The sequence below is a fragment of the Dermacentor variabilis genome, chromosome 1 (genome assembly GCF_050947875.1).
Source record: "Dermacentor variabilis isolate Ectoservices chromosome 1, ASM5094787v1, whole genome shotgun sequence".
Lineage (NCBI taxonomy): Eukaryota > Metazoa > Arthropoda > Arachnida > Ixodida > Ixodidae > Dermacentor > Dermacentor variabilis.
Genome location: NC_134568.1, coordinates 185,211,183 through 185,230,522, shown reverse-complemented (window position 1 = coordinate 185,230,522; position 19,340 = coordinate 185,211,183). Strand labels below are relative to the sequence as shown.

At 42.8% G+C, this 19,340-nt stretch overlaps 2 protein-coding genes and 2 non-coding genes across 11 annotated transcripts in view; 1 reads left to right on the top strand and 3 right to left on the bottom strand.

The window, feature by feature from the left end:
- Positions 1-19,340, bottom strand: part of LOC142589298 (uncharacterized) — a 126,511-nt gene that overhangs the window by 18,839 nt on the left and 88,332 nt on the right. The window contains exons 3-4 of one of the 3 annotated variants that reach the window (XM_075700903.1): positions 14,121-14,197; positions 5,210-5,328 (exon numbers count right to left, since the gene is read on the bottom strand). In XM_075700903.1, coding sequence (XP_075557018.1) covers positions 5,210-5,328; positions 14,121-14,197 — 196 coding nt within the window. Of the gene's footprint in view, positions 1-4,962; positions 5,329-14,120; positions 14,198-19,340 lie in introns of those variants that run through there. The other 2 variants (XM_075700902.1, XM_075700904.1) reach the window with 2 other exon arrangements.
- Mvd (mevalonate diphosphate decarboxylase) overlaps positions 1-19,340 on the top strand; it is a 116,308-nt gene that overhangs the window by 25,148 nt on the left and 71,820 nt on the right. For 3 of the 6 annotated variants that reach the window (XM_075700865.1, XM_075700883.1, XM_075700881.1), the window contains exons 3-7: positions 1,917-1,984; positions 4,050-4,117; positions 6,949-7,086; positions 15,634-15,688; positions 17,172-17,316. In XM_075700865.1, coding sequence (XP_075556980.1) covers positions 1,917-1,984; positions 4,050-4,117; positions 6,949-7,086; positions 15,634-15,688; positions 17,172-17,316 — 474 coding nt within the window. The remainder of the gene's footprint in view (positions 1-1,916; positions 1,985-4,049; positions 4,118-6,948; positions 7,087-15,633; positions 15,689-17,171; positions 17,317-19,340) is intronic. The other 3 variants (XM_075700873.1, XM_075700885.1, XM_075700886.1) reach the window with 3 other exon arrangements.
- TRNAT-GGU (transfer RNA threonine (anticodon GGU)) lies at positions 5,528-5,599 on the bottom strand. Its single transcript has one exon. It is a non-coding gene; the product is annotated as a tRNA-Thr (tRNA).
- On the bottom strand, positions 5,993-6,065 carry TRNAL-CAA (transfer RNA leucine (anticodon CAA)). The gene has a single exon. It is a non-coding gene; the product is annotated as a tRNA-Leu (tRNA).

Sequence of the window (19,340 nt, the reverse complement as noted above, 5' to 3'; positions counted from 1 at the left end):
CATTAATTGAAGCCAGCTCCAACACTTGGCATTGGCAGCTGCATAACCCAGGTGCTTAGCTTCTGATGACTGGGAAACCATGTGGGCCCACAGAGTTTGATTTAAATAATGGACAGCAACATTGAGACAACAAATGAAAGGCCAACTGCAAAACAAAATTTTGGGCTGCATAAAGAGTCATGTTTCAGATTGTGTAGGCATAGAGCAGGTCTCCTTGCAAAATTTTGCATTTGAAATACGAGTGGATGTGTCAGAAAAGGCTTGCAGAAGTTGACATTTTTTTATATTGAAACTGAAAAATATACTCTTCGGCATGACCTCCAAAATTGGGCGGCACCCATGGCTGCCTGCGGTGGGCTGAAAAGTGTCGGAATCGGCATACTTGGACGTGTCATATCTGCTAATAACCACATGCATGCATCATCTGCTTCGGTGCTATTTAAAGGCTGCTAATAAGAGGATTACACAATTACCAGCCCTATAGCTTGGCCAAGATTGCTTCTGTAGTATATACTACACATCTATTGCCAATATAACCAAAGTGAAATTTCGTTGCGGTTGGCCTTTAATGAAACGGTGTGTTGGTCATTTAAAGAAGCTGGTCATCTTTTGAATCGCTGCTTGGTTGTGTGGGAGGATGATGATCATGTGCATCGTGATACAGTCTTGACTGGCTGATGTGGGTCTTCACCGCAAGAATCAGGAAACGACGACGAAGGCGGGCATTGATCATGGTGATGATAAAAAGAAAGTAGAAAAGAATCTCTTCACTTCATTCGTACATGGTTGTGACTCTATATGAGTCTCGAGCGGTTCTGCTAAACACAGGCGCCAGGACGGCCTTAAGTAACCCCTCGCGGTCTTGTGGTCATTGATGTCTTCTTGGAAAACTTGGGGAACTTGTGGAAGCATCAGTGCCTTCGTCAGATTCTACAGTCGACGAGCTCCTGCCCTTCAGGTCTTCCTCTTTTCGTCCTTCTCTTTGTGTCTGCTCAGGGAACAAAGGGTTGACGCTTTTTCAGGGAACAGGGCAATTATGTCTACACAGGAACGCCTGCTTGAACGTTTCTCATGCTTGATAGGTCGATCATAACCTGCCTTACACGGGGGCCAAGACGGCCTTCAGTAATCTCTTGCGGTCTTCTTGTAGTCTATATCTTCTTGGAAAACTTGGGGAACCTGTGGAAGTATCAGTGCCTTTGTCAGGTTCTGCAGTCGACAAGCTCCTGCCCATTGGGTCTTCTTCGTTTTTCCCTTTGTGTCTGCTCGGGGCATAAAGGGGTGACTCTTTTTCGGGGAAGAGGGCAATTATTTCGTCATGGGAATGCATGCCTGAACGTTTCTCGCACTTGACAGGTCGATCATAACAATCGTATCTAATTGCATATCTAACAGCAGTCAAGAGCACCTAGTGCTACTTAGTCATGCTTCTTGACTTCAAGGAACTGGGGCATCAAACGTAAGGGGCAGAAAATGCACTTGACAGGACAAGTACCATGGTCCTGGCACATTGGCATCTGTTGCTGCCATATGCTTAGACTTTTACTATTTATTTGATGTCCAGTTTTTCTGGTAAACAGCTTTGCCAAATGCAGAATTTGAGTGTTGTGTTAAATACGTATTTATTATCCCTTTGTTACATGCAGCTTTGCTACGAGTTGATGCAAAAAAAGCAATGCTAAAGCAGCTGATTGTTATGGGTGCTGCATAGTTCTATTTGTTGCTTCTATAGCTGGGGGGGGGGGGGGGAGTAGTCTAGTTTGAACATTCAACAACCATGGTATCCTTATTGAATATAGTTGCAAGGACTTTGCGCAGACTTGACAGACAAGGCACAAAGTGGCTTGCCGTGTTGTACGATTACTATGGCTTTTGAAATTGTTTTTGGTTTTAATTACTGTTAACGTCTTTTACAGTTGTGTGCAACAACCACAGTTGCAGTTGGGAAGAAATTTAGAGAGGATAGAATTTGGCTTAATGGAAAGTGAGTATTTTTTATGCGCAATTTATCATTGTATAAGATATCCTGAGATTGATAGTTACAATTGCTTAAAGACTTGCAATGAGTAGTCAGATTAGTACTTGATATACTTGAATGCTTTCTGTTCTCACAAACACTCCTGCTCAAACTGTGATTCCCATCACCATAGAAGTGGTTTTCCTGCTTTCATAACTGCTGCTGAGTTCTCTGCAAATGCTTAAAAATAGGCCAAGTTCCCTCATTTTGGAGTTTCTTGATACTTCCCTGATGTGCATTTGTATTATGGCTTGCAGCTGTGAGTCTGCCCATAAGTCTGCCACCTACCTGTTTGCAGTTTATTTTGACCATATGCTTCTTAATTTAAAAAATAAGGAAAAAAACAAGCATTTTGAGCAACATATTTTGGTGTTCCATTGTTCACTGGCATAGTTTGTGGCCAAGGAACAAATGGGAGATAAAAGTGAAGCAAGCAGTTGCATACTAATTTGTCCAGGCTTGACTGACATAACTTGTATTTATTGCCATTTGCCATGTTATTTACGTTTTGTTCTATTGCCTGGACATTGCATATAAAGTGACAAGTATTATTTCCCGTATGGAAATAATGGGTGCTGTACAACAGGTAAAGACACAAATGGAACTTTGTACTGTCTGTACAAATTTCAAAAATGAATTTGCTTTACATTGAAGATCTTTCACACTCGACAGTTCCAGTGTTACTGACTGTTGTGCCAGTTTGCACTGGATTAATCATAGCCTGTGTAGTCGCACATCGATAAACAAACATGTCTATTTCAATGTAACTTTTTATTTTTGTAAATATGAAGTATACATTTCAAAGGTGCTATTTAGTCTGTAGTATTACGAAATATTTGATATAACAAAGTAAATCTAAAATTCTGTTGGTCGTACTTTATTCATTAAGTATTCTGCTGCTATAACAAAACTGAAAATGCAAGGTCTGAGACACTATTGGTGATAGTGAAGTAAATATTTGTTTGCTTGGCAGCTCAGTGCACATATTAAATTCTTGGGTTTTACGTGCCAAAACCATGATCTGATTATGAGGCATTCAGTGTACGTATTCTGGTAGCAAAGATATTAAATACCAGGTAAGGCCAGTGCGAAACTGCCCATTCTGGATGTACGTGTGCAAAACGTTTTGGCCAATGGCCTGCGTGGCGCATATAAGTCACCTACATGGGGATGCCTTGTGATCGCACCGATTGCACAGTTGCACATTTATAACAGTGCAAAGTGTGTTTTTAATTAAGCATTGTTCATGTACCATGTGTTGGCATGGCAAGTTGCCATCGAGCTTTTAAAATCAAGTCCTTTTCTGGCACATGAAAGGCATCACATATGCCTGCATTTCTTTTGCAAAGGCCAGATTGTGATTTTTTTCCCACCTATATCAGCTTGTAGGCTTAAGCAAATATCAGATAAAATGAAAGTATTTTTGTGACAGGTCTGACATCCTTTTAACGAAGCTCGATTGTATTAAAAATTGTCATGCATTTTGAAAATGCTTGAACATACTCTTGTTCAATAATTTTTAGTCACATCCCTTTCAGTGCACATTAATTGTCTAAGCTGTCAGAAGTGGGTGTGAAAGAAGGTATTGCTCACCTCTCATCAGCCTTATTTTCATGTTGCATAAAGTTGTCAAGGGCAATAATGCTATGCCATTCACTCCAGCGAGACATTGTGTCTTATATCATATAGAAGTGTCCTTGAAGGTGATCAGTCATGAATACAGGCACAGGTAGCTTAATTTATATATTTTCAGTGATTTTGAACTTTGTTTTGTGCTGTGTGTTTCAGAAAATTGTGTGCTTGTGCATGAGAGTGCCACTTTTTATTACATTTCACTGTAAGAAATTACAGTTGGTTTTATGATGGTGTGGTGTTTTGTGGTGTAAGGGCTAGGTATGGCCAAAGAATGCCAAGAAAATGACATTTAGTTTTAGGCATTTGATGGCTATCTAATAGCTGGTTATGTTTCTCAGATTTGATACATGTTCTTGGCTAATGACTTGCTGACTGATTGTATTGTGCTCTATAACAGCTATGTATTTTCTCACTCTAGAGAGGAATTAATACATTCACCAAGACTGCAGAACTGCCTTCATGAAAGTATGTGTACATTTTTTTTTTTTTTTTTTGACGATTAGTTTCGCAACAGGTCTCCAGCTTCTCAGATTTGTGCTCGTTTTAGATGGCAGGCTTTAATTCCTACATTAGTTGAAAAACAATGATGGCTGGCAATTTGTTACGATTACCATCCACTGACAGCTGGATAGGGTACAAGGAATCCTTTATGTGCATATGGGCTGGCCCAGGTAAATGTTAGCCATGATCTGAAAAAAGTATCAATGTAACCTGTGGTATGCGTAATTAACTGAAAGTAGTTCACAATTAAAATATTAACGTTCTCAAATTCTGTCAAAATGATAGTCTTCGACCATCGTTAAAAACATTGAACTAGCATGTTTGTGCCACATTCCTTTTCCTGTATGCTATATTTCCACACTAAAATGGAAGCGTATGAAAGCCATATGTTTTTCTGTACTACTTATTGGCTTGCAGGGTGCCACTCTACTGCCCTCAAGCGAGCTGTGAGGAAACAAACTTGGTACATTATTTTACCTAATGACCCCTAATTTGACAAGGTGTCGATGACATTGTTGGCCACAGTACAGCTGAAAAGTCTTTAGCTGCTCTTTCATTGCAATGTCGTAAGTGAAACCAGCGCACTTCTTCACGAAACAAATAACGACCCATAAGAGCACAGCTAAACCTGTTGGCTACCATACAACAAGAATTATATCAGTGCACTGTCGCTTCTATGAAATTGCAAATTAGGAATAATGCCAGGTTCTTTCATTTGTGGGTTGTTTAAGCGCACAAGCCAGCTACTGCAGTGTAATATTCTTCTTTCCTACACTTTATATATAACCTAAAAAAAAATGCACCTGAATGTTTTCGACAATGCTCTGTATCCTTTAAATAATTTTTTAAACATTTTAACTAATTACAGGCAATCATGTGATTAGTTATTCTGTAAAAATGTTCTGCATTGCACCAGGTGATTTAAAAACAAAGCCTCAGTCATATTAGGATAAGTTGCAAGGTCATTTTAAATGCGGAGCATTTCTTTGCCCACTTGGAGCCAAGGCCAAATGTGGGGCTGTCCAAGGTCAGAGTTTGTCACCGATGCGTGCACACCTCCCTGCTCGGCCTCTCCTTGATCCATGCACATGTGCACGCTCTCCCATGTGCCCACTCGCATGCCGCTACTGGCTTGGTGCCTCCTCTCCTTGCTCCACTCAAAGGTGCAGGTGTGCCTGCCACAAAAAGATGCGACTTGGTGGCACTACACGAGAAGAAAGGGGGTTAACGAAGGGGCCCGATTTTTATTAGTCATATCATAAGAAACGAACAAACACTGAAACCAAGGACAACATAGGGGAAATTACTTGTGCTTAATAAATGAAATAAAGAAATTATAAATTAATGGAACTGAAAGTGGATGAAAAAACAACTTGCCGCAGGTGGAAAACGATCCCACGTCTTCGCATTACCCGTGCGATGCTCTACCAATTGAGCTACCGCGGCGGCGCCGTCTTCCCATCCACTTTCTGGGGTATTTATGTTTCTTAGTAGAACCCTGGGAGCGTTAGCCAGCGCCACCACTCGCAGACATTGGCGGCGGATGTCAAACATCCTTTCTGCCCCAGGCGTCACGAGAACGTGATCGTTTGGGTGAAGGCAACCAGTCCATAAACCCACGCATGCTACCTGAAGGCATCAGTGTTGCCGGATTCGAGACCCTCGTTGAGTAACAAACGAGAAGAAAGGGGGTTAACGGGGGGGCCCGATTTTTATTAGTCGTATCATAAGAAGCCAACAAACACTGACACCAAGGACAACATAGGGGAAATTACTTGTGCTTAATAAATGAAATAAATGATAAATTAGTGGAAATGAAAGTGGATAAAAAAAACAACTTGCCATAGGTGGGGAACGAACCCACAACCTTAGCATTTTGCGTGCGATGCTCTACCAATTGAGCTACCGCGGCGCCATTTTCCCATCCACTTTCTTGGGTATTTGTTTCGTACGTTGCGTGTAGGCCTCTACTTGCAGATATAATGGACCCTCGAAAGTATCGAGCAGAAGAGGAGCAGAGAGTGAAGAGATGTGCAGTGCATGCAGAAGTGGCGAGGCAGGAGGCAAAGTGATGGGCTGACAAGATAAGCATGGCTGTGGAGCGCCAGCAACAAGAGAAGCGATGCATGGCCGAAGAACAGTGGCATGCCAAGCGAATGGCCATTGAACAGGCCGCCGAGACTAAGCGGCAGTGATTGTAGTACCGCCACTTGCAGGACTGAGATGCACTTTCAAAAGCACTTTGTCGAAGACAAATTTTCTCTGACCACCTCTATTTTTGATCATGTGTTGTCACTGTAATGGGTTGCACATGTGGCTGTCCTCGAGTGAACGCTTCCCCAGCAGGATGCGAGTTCATTTGGGCTTTGCACCAGTTGCAGGGGCAGAAATGCTTCTCATTGACTTAAATAATTATCGAGCATCGTTTCTGCTGTAATTGTTTTGAAAGCCTGGGTAACATTGATAACCACTGAAATGGCACAAAAAAGATTTATGCACATTTTATATGACACTTATATCATGCAAAGGCAGTTTTATAGAAAATCGCACTTAAAGTATGCAAATATTAAAAAAAACTTTGCAATTTGAGTAGCACGCATTTGCATACACCTCTTTGTATGCTTGCATTCAACACGGAACCATACAATGAAATTTTTTGAACGTAATAATTTGCACGCAATCATGAAGTGCTATCAGACTGCTAATAAGTTAGCCTTTCCAAAAGTGCACTACCTCACATTTTTTTTTATTATAATCCCCCTCAGCCTTCTTGTTTAATGTATTTTTTCTTTCAGTCCGCAAGAGGAGTCGAGAGTGCCTCCATAAACACGACTTGCCTGACTATGCGGATTGGAACGTTCACATATGCTCTATAAACAATTTTCCAACATCTGCAGGGCTGGCATCATCTGCTGCTGGCTATGCATGCTTAGGTGCGCCATCTTTCAAAATAGCTCAACAGAGCTTTGTGAGGAATGTCATGTCAATTTGAAACTTAATCTTGCTAATCTTTTCATGAGACATTTCCCTCATGTGTCTCTTAAAGGACCCCTCACCAGGTCTGGCGATTTTGAGCTGACAAGCGCAAAGCATACATTGCGTGATAACAATCGTGTCTGCAAAGCATTACATCGCTACGCGCCGCGGAAAGGTCTGAAATTTCAATCCGAACGCCGTTTCCCTCTTCACTCGCGGCCGTCGCGCTCCAAGCTGGGCGGTGACGTAATCGTGCCCCTGCGCCATGGAGCATGAAACATTTAAGAGTGGAAACTCCGCTGTTCGCGGCGACCAGAAAAGGTCACAAGCCCGTGGAGCTGCTATCGTGCTGGCGGCCTGGAAAGAAATTACCGCCGCTGAAAGTGCACCGGAGCCGCCTGCCTGGGCGCTGCGTTTTTTTTTTTTTTTTTTTTGGCTGCGGCTTCTACGACGCGCCGCATGGCGCCGCCTCTGTATACGGCCTCGTTGGGGCATACAACAATTGTGACCTTATCTGGTCGCCCGCGCCCGCTCGCGCTGATGGGAGTTTCACCTCCTAAATGTCTTACTCCGTGCCCTGCGCCTACGTAATCGTGTCCGCAGTGTGATGCGCTTGTGGCGACACATGACTTCGAGAGTTATTCAAGACCTCTGTTATCTCTGTGATCTGTTGCTTGAATTGACGAATTGAATTTTAGAGAAATAATAAAACACACAAACGGAATGTCTGCATGTTTTTTGTTTTACTTGGCACCGAAGCAAGAGAGATGTAATTCTGCTTCGTCTGCTTGTTCCCACGGTTGTGTGGTCACGTACGGAGGTACCGAAACTATACCATTTTCTACCGTGTTCCAGCGTGCGATCACGCTCTACTATCCGCTTGTTCTGCCTCTGTATTCGTGTAGGACTGAATTGTACCGCTAGTCATGTTTCGTTGTGCACAGCACGCAAAATCATGCACTGCGTGAACAAGACAACAGCTCGCTCGTGAAGTCATCAGCGAAAATGCGTAGCGCCGAAAAAAAAAAGGAAAAAGGCGAGGAGCGGAAAAAAATATGAAGGCGGTGCCTGTGACGTATGTGTTACGCGATCCTCGAGGTCAGGTATGGGAGAACGCAGGGAAGGAATTTCACTTGCATAGGCTAGATGGGGCGAGGGAAGAGAGCGTCTTGCTTGGCAGTGGAGCCCGCCTGCTGAAATCGTGGGTTCACGGCGCTGAAATATTTCTATCTCGGCTATTAATGAGCTGATTTGAAAAATTTTTGCGGCAGAACATTCCCTAGAGGACATGTAACAACTTCCACCATATAACCAAAATTTGCTATGGGGCCTGGTGAGGGGCCTTTTAATAGAATATAGCTTTTCTGTGGACTTTTTTTCCAACCTACACCTTGTTCCCTCCAACCGTTGACCTTCGCAAGTTTGAGAAGCATGTTGTTGAGAAAGTACTGCATTTTGCCAGATCTTTTTTCATAACTTCTCATGTCTATTGCAGCATAGCTTGTTTGTTGGAACCTCCTAGCCCCCTCCCCTCTGGGTATAGCCCTGTGTTCGGCAATTCTGGAAAGGCTTCAGTTTTTAACATACAAGTTTAGTGGATACAGTAGTAAGATGTGGGCAACAGTTTAATGTTCTTACTTTGCCGGTTTGAGTGGTTCAATACATGAAAGCTACACTGCAGTGAAGAGCTATTAAGAAACTCTATAGTTGCAGCCCAGTACATTTTTCTTTGAACATATTGCGTTACCTTGGTGAGGTGACACAACTGTATCTTAATAACCTGCAGGTACAGCTCAATGGTTATGGCACTCTGCTCCTGGGCAGGGCATGAACCGACAGGTTTGATTCACAGCAAAGGCTATTGCATTCATTCATTTCATTCCATAGAATGCAAGAATGCTCCTGCATTGAGCTTTGCATGCACATTAAAGAAGCCCATGAGAGCACTCTTTCAGCCAAATGCATATTCCGGTTTGGAGACTCGGCTATGCTAGGCAATTGCACTGAGCTTTGGGTGCACATTAAGGAAGCCCATGAGAATACTCTTTCAGCCAAATGCATATTCTGGTATGGAGATTAGGCGATGCTAGGCAATAAATTGTGCTTCTATCTGAAAAAGATGTTTAGGAGCTTCTGACTTCTTTTCCTTTCTTATTCCATTAAACCGGTTGTTTTAAGTCTGCCATTCATGAAGTTCTCTTCACAGACTAATGTTGAGTACAGTTGAATCTTGCAACAATGAAAATGACGGGTCTCGGAAAAGAAGTTTAGTTGCTATGAAATATTGATGTGAAATTTATTAATAACTCTGAGACTTAGGTTTAGTGGCACAGAAAGTAAGTTTTAATTCTGAAAGTATAATTTTGGCTCTTGCGCTTGCTGAGCAGCAATGCGACATTTTCATATTCTGTTGGGTGAGCCATTGTGATGGTGTCAGGACGCACTTCGACAAAGTCTAGATGGTATGAAAGGTCTCGTATACACGAGGGGCCGTCTGAATGACTGCATACTGTGCGTTCTGGCGTCTTCGTCACAGGATTAAGCAAAGTTGTTGTGAACACTCGTGATGATTTTGTCATTGCTCATTTCTTTGAGAACGGCATTGTGGAAGTAAACCTCTATGATCACAGGGGTTCCAATGCAGTTGCTGTACACCAACAAATTGTGCGCGGAATTCCGGATACGCATGATGTTTCTATTTGTTTATCAACATTTTCTTGGTGTCAGGAGTCTCAAACGTGGCTTTTAAGTATTCAGTTTTTTCTCTTTTGGCGGTGGCAGTGTCTAGGCTTGAAAGCATGAAAGCTCCAAGGAAGCAAAAGTGTGCCTTTTGTGGACTTTTTTGTAGTGGTGATTTTGATGCTTTGACATCTGTCGGATAATGACTACAAATGATAACTCCGTTATGCCAAAAATTTCCTTGAACCAGTGTTCGTTATGCAGAGTACTTTTGACTGTATATGCAGCTCCAGCATTGCTTTTTGACACTTAATGTAACTGCCTACAGGGTATGTTCAGATAAGAATGAACAGGGTGTCCAATGACTACTACTCCTCAACAAAATTTTTTTATGAGATAGGGAAATACGTCTGATGAAAGGAATCCACCTTGGTTTTGTGAAATACCATGTATCTTTTCTGCAACAAAATGACACATCACTGAAAGTGAAAGGTTCCTTTGTTGAGATTAGCAAATTTTTCAACTTTGAAGGCTATTTTTTATGAACAAGGAGTGTGTAATAGAAGTCCGTGGTAACTCCATTAGACAGGATGCCAGTAAGCCATCACAGGAGACGAAAGATCTCATCAAGAAACGCCAATGTATGAAAGCCTCTAACACTACAGCTAGAATAAAACTGGCAGAACTTTCCAAGTTAATCAGCAAGCGTAAGACAGCTGACATAAGGAAGTATAATATGGATAGAATTGAACGTGCTCTCAGGAATGGAGTAAGCCTAACAGCAGTGAAGAAAAAACTAGGAATAGGCAAGAATCAGATGTATGCATTAAGACAAAGCCGGCAATATCATTACTAATATGGATGAGATAGTTCAAGTGGCTGAGGAGTTCTATAGAGATTTATACAGTACCAGTGGCACCCACGATGATAATGGAAGAGAGAATAGTCCAGAGGAATTCGAAATCCTACAAGTAACGCTGGAAGAAGTAAAGAAAGCCTCGGGAGCTATGCAAAGGGGGAAGGCAGCTGGGGAGGATCAGGTAACAGATTTGTTGAAGAATGGTGGGCAGATTGTTCTAGAAAAACTGGTCACCCTGTATATGCAATGCCTCATGACCTCGAGTGAACCAGAATCTTGGAAGAATGCTAACATAATCCTAATCCATAAGAAGGGGGACGCCAAAGACTTGAAAAATTATAGGCCGATCAGCTTACTGTCCGTTGCCTACAAAATATTTACTAAGGTAATCGCAAATAGGATCGGGAACACCTTAGACTTCTGTCAACCAAAGGACCAGGCAGGATTCCGTAAAGGCTATGCAACAATAGAACATATTCACGCTATCAATCAGGTGATAGAGAAATGTGCGCAATATAACCAACCCTTATATATAGCTTTAATTGATTACGAGAAAGCGTTTGATTCAGTCGAAACCTCGGCAGTCATGGAGGCATTACGGAATCAGGGTGTAGACGAGCCATATGTAAAAATACTGAAAGATATCTATAGCGGCTCCACAGCCACCGTAGTCCTCCATAAAGAAAGCAACAAAATCCCAATAAAGAAAGGCGTCAGGCAGGGAGATACGATCTCTCCAATGCTATTCACGGCCTGTTTAGAGGAGGTATTCAGAGACCTGGATTGGGAAGAATTGGGGATAAGAGTTAATGGAGAATACCTTAGTAACTTGCGATTCGCTGATGATATTGCCTTGCTAAGTAACTCAGGGGACCAACTGCAATGCATGCTCACTGACCTTGACTGGCAAAGCCAAAGGATGGGTCTAAAAATTAATCTGCAGAAAACTAAAGTTATGTTTAACAGTCTCTGAAGAGAACAGCAGTTTACTATAGATAGTGAGGCACTGGAAGTGGTAAGGGAATACATCTACTTAGGACAGGCAGTGACTGCGGATCCGGATCATGAGACTGAAATAATCAGAAGAATAAGAATGGGCTGGGGTGCGTTTGGCAGGCATTCTCGGATCATGAACAGCAGGTTGCCATTATCCCTCAAGAGAAAAGTGTATAACCAGCTGTGTCTTACCAGTACTCGCGTACGGGGTAGAAACCTGGAGGCGTACGAAAAGGGTTCAACTTAAATTGAGGACGACACAACGAGCTAGGGAAAGAAGAATGATGGGTGTAACGTTAAAGGATAAGAAGAGAGCAGATTGGGTGAGGGAACAAAGGCGAGTTAATGGCATCTTAGTTGAAATCAAGAAAAAGAAATAGGTGGGGGGGTTAAAAACATTGCACTGAGTAAGATTAATTGTATTAGTTGACTCACTTTTCCTAAACGTACACGCAAGCTGAGCTCCTTGTGGTGTGATCGAAAAAGAAATGTGGCAAAGTTGGCTCCAAGAGAGATTGTTTCAATTAGGCCATGTTAAGCGGCTTAATAGGACCACTCATCTACCCATTCTCTGCCTCCTCTCCCCCTTCATCTCTACCATTCTATCTAGCTTTCCTCTGGACTTGAGTATTGTAGAAAAGTAAGCACTGCAATTTCTGCAGTGGTTTTGCGGGCAGTCATGGATAATTACAGCTGTGATGAGGCTAATGTGCTGATAGACACCCAGGGGCCCCAGATGGCATTGTGTACATTTGACGCAGTGCAAAAGTCCAAACGAGTTTCTTGTGTCTTCTTTCCTTCCTCTCTGCCATGCTCCTTCCATATACTGCCACGCGCGTTTATTTCTGCTTTACCATTCATGCATGTTATCAATTTTCTGTCAATGCGCAGCAACACGTGCGGCAGTGCTGGACACTCCTCGATCATGTCACTTTCTGTCTGCATTTGTGCGAGCCAGCTCGCCGTCACTTACGTGACAATATATACACGCTCTGATGCACCCCCAATGCGGGCAAACTTATGAAAAAAAAGAAAAAGCTTCCCTTTAAAAGAATGCTTTGCGTGGCAAAATACATCAAGGACAGGTGTGCTGCTCCAGGGAAGCCTAGAAACTGCCACAACAAACAGGTGGGAGGGCAGGTAGGAGAATGACCTTGAAGTCCACACAGAAACAGAAATATAGGAATATTAGTGGCCGCCATGCCGTTTAACAAACTGGCGAATATTTAAGGGAAAATGAGACATCCACCCAATTGTAGCGATTGCTACAAAGGAAACCCATGTGGGTTCCTTAAAAGAAAAGCCTCACAGTTGAAGAAAAATTCGTTATGGTCTGGGACTCGAACCCAGGACCACCGCCTTTCCGGGGCAGCCACTCTAATGTCTGAGCTAACGAGGAGGCTAGCAGATGGCAGGGTGAAGTCGAATTTGTCAACTCGAAGCAAAGGCAACAGTTTGATGTAATAGTTCTGCGGAAATCTGCAAGGCGTAGAGAAGTAATTATTTAAGGTAAAATTAGACATCCACCCAATCGTAGCGATTGCTACAAAGGAAACCCATATGGGTTCCTTGAAAGAAAAGCTTCGCAGTTCAAGAAAAATTCGTCCTGGTCCGGGGTTCGAGGCTTTTCTTTCTGCGAGGCTTTTCTTTCGAGGAACCCATATGGGTTTACTTTGTAGCAATCGCTACAATTTGGCGGATGTCTAATATACCCTTAAATAATTACTTCTCTCTACCTTAAGGGTTTCTGCAGAACTATTACGTCAAATGGGTAAATGTTGAAGAGTGTGACAGTGACTAACAGAAAAGAATGTTAAGAAGGGGAGTGGAGTGATGGATATGAGGAGGAGGGGACGCATGCATAAAAGGCATCATGCGCGATGTTGGCGGATAATTATGGGCATAGGGAGCGTGTCTCGTCACCGCCCGATCGCTCAACACCAGACGGTCATGGCCAGTCGCCTAGATGAGGCTCACCTACCACATGGTAACACGTGCTGCTTACTGCGGAGAGCCCATCCTAACTAACAGTCTCGGCATTTTTCAGAAAAGATTGTGTCAGGAGACGTAACGCTTTCAAATCTCTGAGCTACTGGCCCTTATTTTACTGCGAACAACGGATGTCGTAATTTTCATAAGGGCTTCTAAACAGGAAGCAGCCTTGCTTTGGACTGTCTGCCTCATGAGTTCCTGAGTGTGATCTAATGACAATATGCGTCATGTGATGACTACAATACCATGATCGCAAGTTACTTCGAAACATCTTTTCTAACAAATCGGACAGCAGGTCACCAAAAGTGAGTGAAACTTGCATCATATGATACTATCGAAGTGCTAGCGCAAAGCTTCGCTCCTCGATTTTAAAATCTGGAATACTATAGCATGCCCACAATGCCGAAAGCACAATTGAGCGATAGAAAACTTGCAAAATAGTGCCCTTAAAAATAGTAAACTTACCAAATAGTTTCTAGCCGGCTATCTGGCTGGAAAACAGCGGTGATCTCCACTGTTACCTGGACTGCAACAAGTCTGGCCTGCAAACAAAAAGACGCATGATAGTGCACTCCTCCCCCCTCCTTTTTTTGTATGGCCACGTTTTTATTGCTGTAAGTTCTTCCAAGTCATGTACGAGCTAGGTCATCAACATACATTATTAAATGCATCGTGAACAAAATTTGTTTTTTTTTTTAAATACATTTTTAAATATCATAAGGATGATAGCGTAATTTGATGCGAAGTGGCTGCAAAATGTGCATCCTCCTTAAAGCATTATTGTCCGTGGAGTGCTAGGACTTTGTCTTTGCATGGTGTACAACCTGTGTGTGTGTGTGCAGGTGTGTGTAGAGATAAAGGGAGGGTTAGGGGTGGTAGTTGTTGGCAGACCCCCCCTCGAAATAAATTTCTGGCTATGCCACTGCTTGTAGCAATGCTATCACTGCCATTCACAGTTGTCGCTGAAGAGTGCTGTGCGCTAGTACCAACGGCAGCGCGAGCTATGCACTTGACAAACGTGCTAATGTCAAAAGTATCTGCTGCACTGCTCCAGGAATCACTCAACTTGTACACTGCTGGTTGCAACACACCAGTGGGTGTGATTGCTGACGGATACGTTGCAGTTGATGACAATGTGATGGTGTAATCAGAACTTACGACCGTTGACATCTTCAAAGCTATCTAGGGCAGAAAGGATGCGAATGTCAATGAATGAAATAGTGATGATTCTGTGAACGAGTTAAACATTTTGGTGGCAAGGGAGGCATTCACGGCATTTGATGATCTCGCCTTTACCTTGTGTAGTTCCTGTATTTTTCACTACAAAGCGCTCTGTGAACCTCACTGCAATAAGGCTGGCTGCAATTGCACATTCAGTCAGACGAAATGTGCACAAAAAATTTTAACTTACTTCACCAATTCTTTTGAATTCATGGTAAATAAAGGTTTTATTTTGTTGAACATGCCTGGCATGCTCTATTGTGAGTGGTTTGGTACGCATCCTTTACAAAGAAGTGACCCGACTTAGTATTGTGTTTAATAGTGTAGAAAATGTAAATTTGTGGCTACTGGCAACGGATGTATGCTAATAACATTGGTGGAAACAAAATCTGACCGCCTGTTAATTTTCTTGTGCCTGTAGCTCATTTCATAGGTGCAAGCTGATATACACAATCCTTCCCAAATAGTTGCACGTTAAGGAACCCCTGGTGGTCCAAATCATTCTGGAGTCCCTCACTACGGCGGGCCCCATAATCAAATTGTGGTTTTGGCATGTGGAACCCCATAATTTAATTAAATCCTTCTCAAGATGGCATGATTCCTAATTAAACAATGAACAACCAGAGTGCAAAGCACAGCATTTCTTGTTAGTGTTGTGGCAGCATGCAAAAAGGACCTTGGATACTCTGTAGTGCTGTTCCTGAAATATGTAATGCCCAGCACCAGCCAGTGAACACATAGTTTTTTTCTATTTCAGTGCAATCATTAGGAACACTCTTTCATATTGAAGGGGACCTCTCTGGGATTGCACGGTAGGAAGCCACTGTCCTGTGATTGTTCCCTGCTTTATGAATTAAGATCTAGTGTTTGAAGAATAAACAATTTGTTGAAAGCATTTAAACAACTAAGATTTTATTAGAGCTGGACATCATCTAAAATTTTTAACCTGATTAATTGGGATTCTGTAAACCAATAAACCAAACTTCAGAACCAATAAACCAGTAAACCAATAAACCAAACTTCAAAAAAAAACTAAAGAAACCATGCTACAGATCAATGCTTACTTTTCATATCAGATCAGCAAAAATTTTCTTGAGTGGGTATCTCAAGCTCACTTAACTGAAATTGCAAGTCCAGCTGCAAAGGCAAAGAAATGCAGTGCAGTCTAGTAGCTACCTGACGGGACATGCAAACCCTCTTGTGTAGGCAAGTACCGTTAACTGAGGGCACCCACCACAGTAGTTTGGTGGCTATGGCATTGTGCTGCTCACCTTGGAAGTCATTCACGGTTGCAGCGGCCACATTTAGATGAGGGCGAAATGCAAAAATGCTTGTGTGATTAGATTAAGGTGAATTTTAAGGAACCCCAGGTAGTCAACTCATATGGAGTCTCCTACTAGGGCATGTTGCATAAGAGTTAAGATTTTGGTATGTGTAACTGAGCACATGCTGGTGGGCGAGTTGGTTATACATGATTACAACGAAGGTGCCAAATGAAACGGACGAAGGGAGGCGACGCGGGTTGGCGCCTACGTGGTTGTCCCGTGGCGCCTTCCTTCGTCCGTTGTTTAATTTGGCGCCTTCGTTGTAATTGGGTATGTGTAACCCGACTTGATTTTTCTTTAATCTTAGCTCGAGGTCTAACTAGAGATGTTGGATGCAGCATTCTTCCATCTACCGCTTTCACTTATTGGGAAGAAAGGAATTTGCTTCTAAAAGATTATTAGCATGCCGCTGACTTTTTTATAATGCTCACACACTAGCAGCTGCAGTAGAGACTAGATATTCGCTCCCCCAGCTAGTAGCACAGCATGCAGGGGTGGCTTTTGTTCCGAGACACCTACAGGTGCCATTTAAACTGAATATTTCAGCCAAATATGGTTGTTCCCTTGGTTGCTGTTGTTCAAGTGGGCCAACGCTTGCCTGATATTGCTCGTGTGATTTCAGCAGATTAATCATGAACAAAGCACTAATCAAATAATTGTAAGGTTAACTGATCAATTGCTCAGCCCTAGTTTTTATTTGCCCTAGTTCTTATGGTTGCTTTGCTAGTGTAGGGTAATTGATAATGGGGAGGTTGGGCTTTTTCTCTCTCTCTGTACTCTTTCACATTGTTCTTTAGTGTCCTTTTTGTAGGTGGCATGTGGCAACTATACTCAAGGCACTGATAGAAATGAGGCTCTGAACAATGTATCAGTATAATGAAATATTGCATTGCTGTCCAGGTTCGAGGGGAAGATGTGGAACATGGACAGAGGCAAGCAGCACAGTTGCAGTGTTCTACATATTTTGCAGGCGAGGTTCAGGAAGTGCCTGCCGAAGCATGTATGGTGGTTTTGTGGCCTGGGTGAAGGGGAGTAAACCTGATGGCTCAGATTCTGTCGCAAAACAGATTGCTTCGAGTGATCATTGGCCACAAATGCGGGTGATCATTCTTGTGGTAAGCTTTCTTTTAGGGATTACTTTTCTTTCTCACTGTTTCTGATTTTATACTAAATGAGTATTCACATAAAATGTGTTTTGCTTTTTGTGCTATTTGGTAGCTGTGGATTCCATAGTCATGTGATGAGGCTTCAGTTCGTTGAATGTACAACAAATAATTATGCAATTTCTAATGCATTCAACCCAGTGCTGTTGTTGCTTATCACACTATGACTGTGCTGGCAAAATTCAGGCACACCACCATACAGCTTCCAAAAATTACTAGAGGGAACTGTGACACTCTAGTGTACAGGAGCTTAAGTATGGCGGTTCAGCCAACGTGGAGAATGATGGTTAGTACATGGATTTGCCTAACTTCATCAGGCTTCAAACAGCTTTGTAACTTTCCAAACTTGTCACCTCCAACAAAGTATTGTGCTATAAGTGCAACATTTGGCAGTGATTATGCATCTGTGGAGAGTTTTATTGCCTTGTGCATTTAGACAAAGGATTGCTGCAAAATTTGGGCCAATAAAGGCAGATGAAGCAGAGTAAACAAAGCCACAAGAATGTCCGAGGCCACAAGCTTGAAGATCAGACAAATGCATGTACTAACACAAGCTGAATGATAGTAGTGCCAGAGTTTCTTCTAGTAATTTTATTATGAAACTCTGCAAATCGCCACGTCAGCCAATCTTTCCTCCTTCAGTCTACGCTTTTCTGTATTTAACAGATTAGTTCTCTATAGTTGCTTCTTTCACAATGAGGAGTGCAGCTTACCCAGTCTTTCTATTTGACAAATCAATTCTGCGGCTTCTCGCAAGGTGGAGTAAGGTTTATGAAAGCTAAAATTGTCATCCACCCAAATGAGCACAAAGCTACAAAGGAAAACCATATGGGTTTCTCGGAAAAAATGTTTCGCAGTTGAGAAAAAATCTGTCCTGGTCCAGGATTCGAACCTGGGACTGCCTTTCTGGGGCGGGCTCTCTGCCATCCGAGATAACCAGGAGGCTAGCAGATTGCAGCACAAGGCCAGATTTATGGACAACTCAAAGTACAGGGACACTGGATATAGCAAATCTATTCTGCTGAATTCCGCAAGATAGAGAAAGGTTCATAAAACGAAAAATCATCTCCTCGAATGTAGCACAAAGCTACAAAGGACACCCTCTTTCTGTTTGCTGAGTGCCTAATATGCCCAGCTTTTTTGAAGAGACAGTCATGGTTTCTGGTCTGTGGCCACTGCATTGGGCTGTCTGTTTTCAATGGTGTAATGGGGAAGCATGTTCAACATGCCTGATGCCATGCTCTCCTTGAAGGTCATTTGCAAACAGCTATACAGGCAACGCTTGTTACAATGGACCCGCGTACAACAGGCTTTCGGATATAACAGACCATATTTCAAGCTTAGTTTTCTACGTATTTTATTAATGCAACGAAGTTCGCTTTTAAAGGACTGCGCTACAATAGATTAGCGGCTACAGCGGACAAAATTAGAGGCATATTTTTTTCAAAATCAGACGTATAAAACATACTTTTGCTGTATCGACACGGGCTGACAAATGACTTGCGAGGGTCAGCCGACGATTGCGGAAGGCGGGGCAGAAGCGTGCTGTCTTATTTCGCACGCGAGGTATGGGAGGGGAGCCGTAAGAGGGAGGGGTTCTACTCCAGTGGCTGCTGCTTACGGGGCGGGCACGTGGCTGCCGTATCTTGAACGTGATCTGCAATGTGCACAAAGTGCACGCCCATGTGAGCCTTCATTTTCAAAGCAACCTGCAATGTGGACAAACTGCTGCTAGTGCCGGTAGCTTTGTATGCACTGTGCTTTCGACGTTTGCGTTGAAGCAAAAGACAGCACGAAGGTCAATTCACTCGCTGCTGCTGCCACGCTTCCTCACTCAGTTTTGGCAGCGACTTTCTGCGGTCATTGAGTGAGGTGTGTCCTTGTTTACCTGTGTGCGCGTGACACCACGCTTGTTAATTTAGTTAGTAAGCAAATGTTCACAACTTTATATGGCTGATAGAACTACTATCCTTACT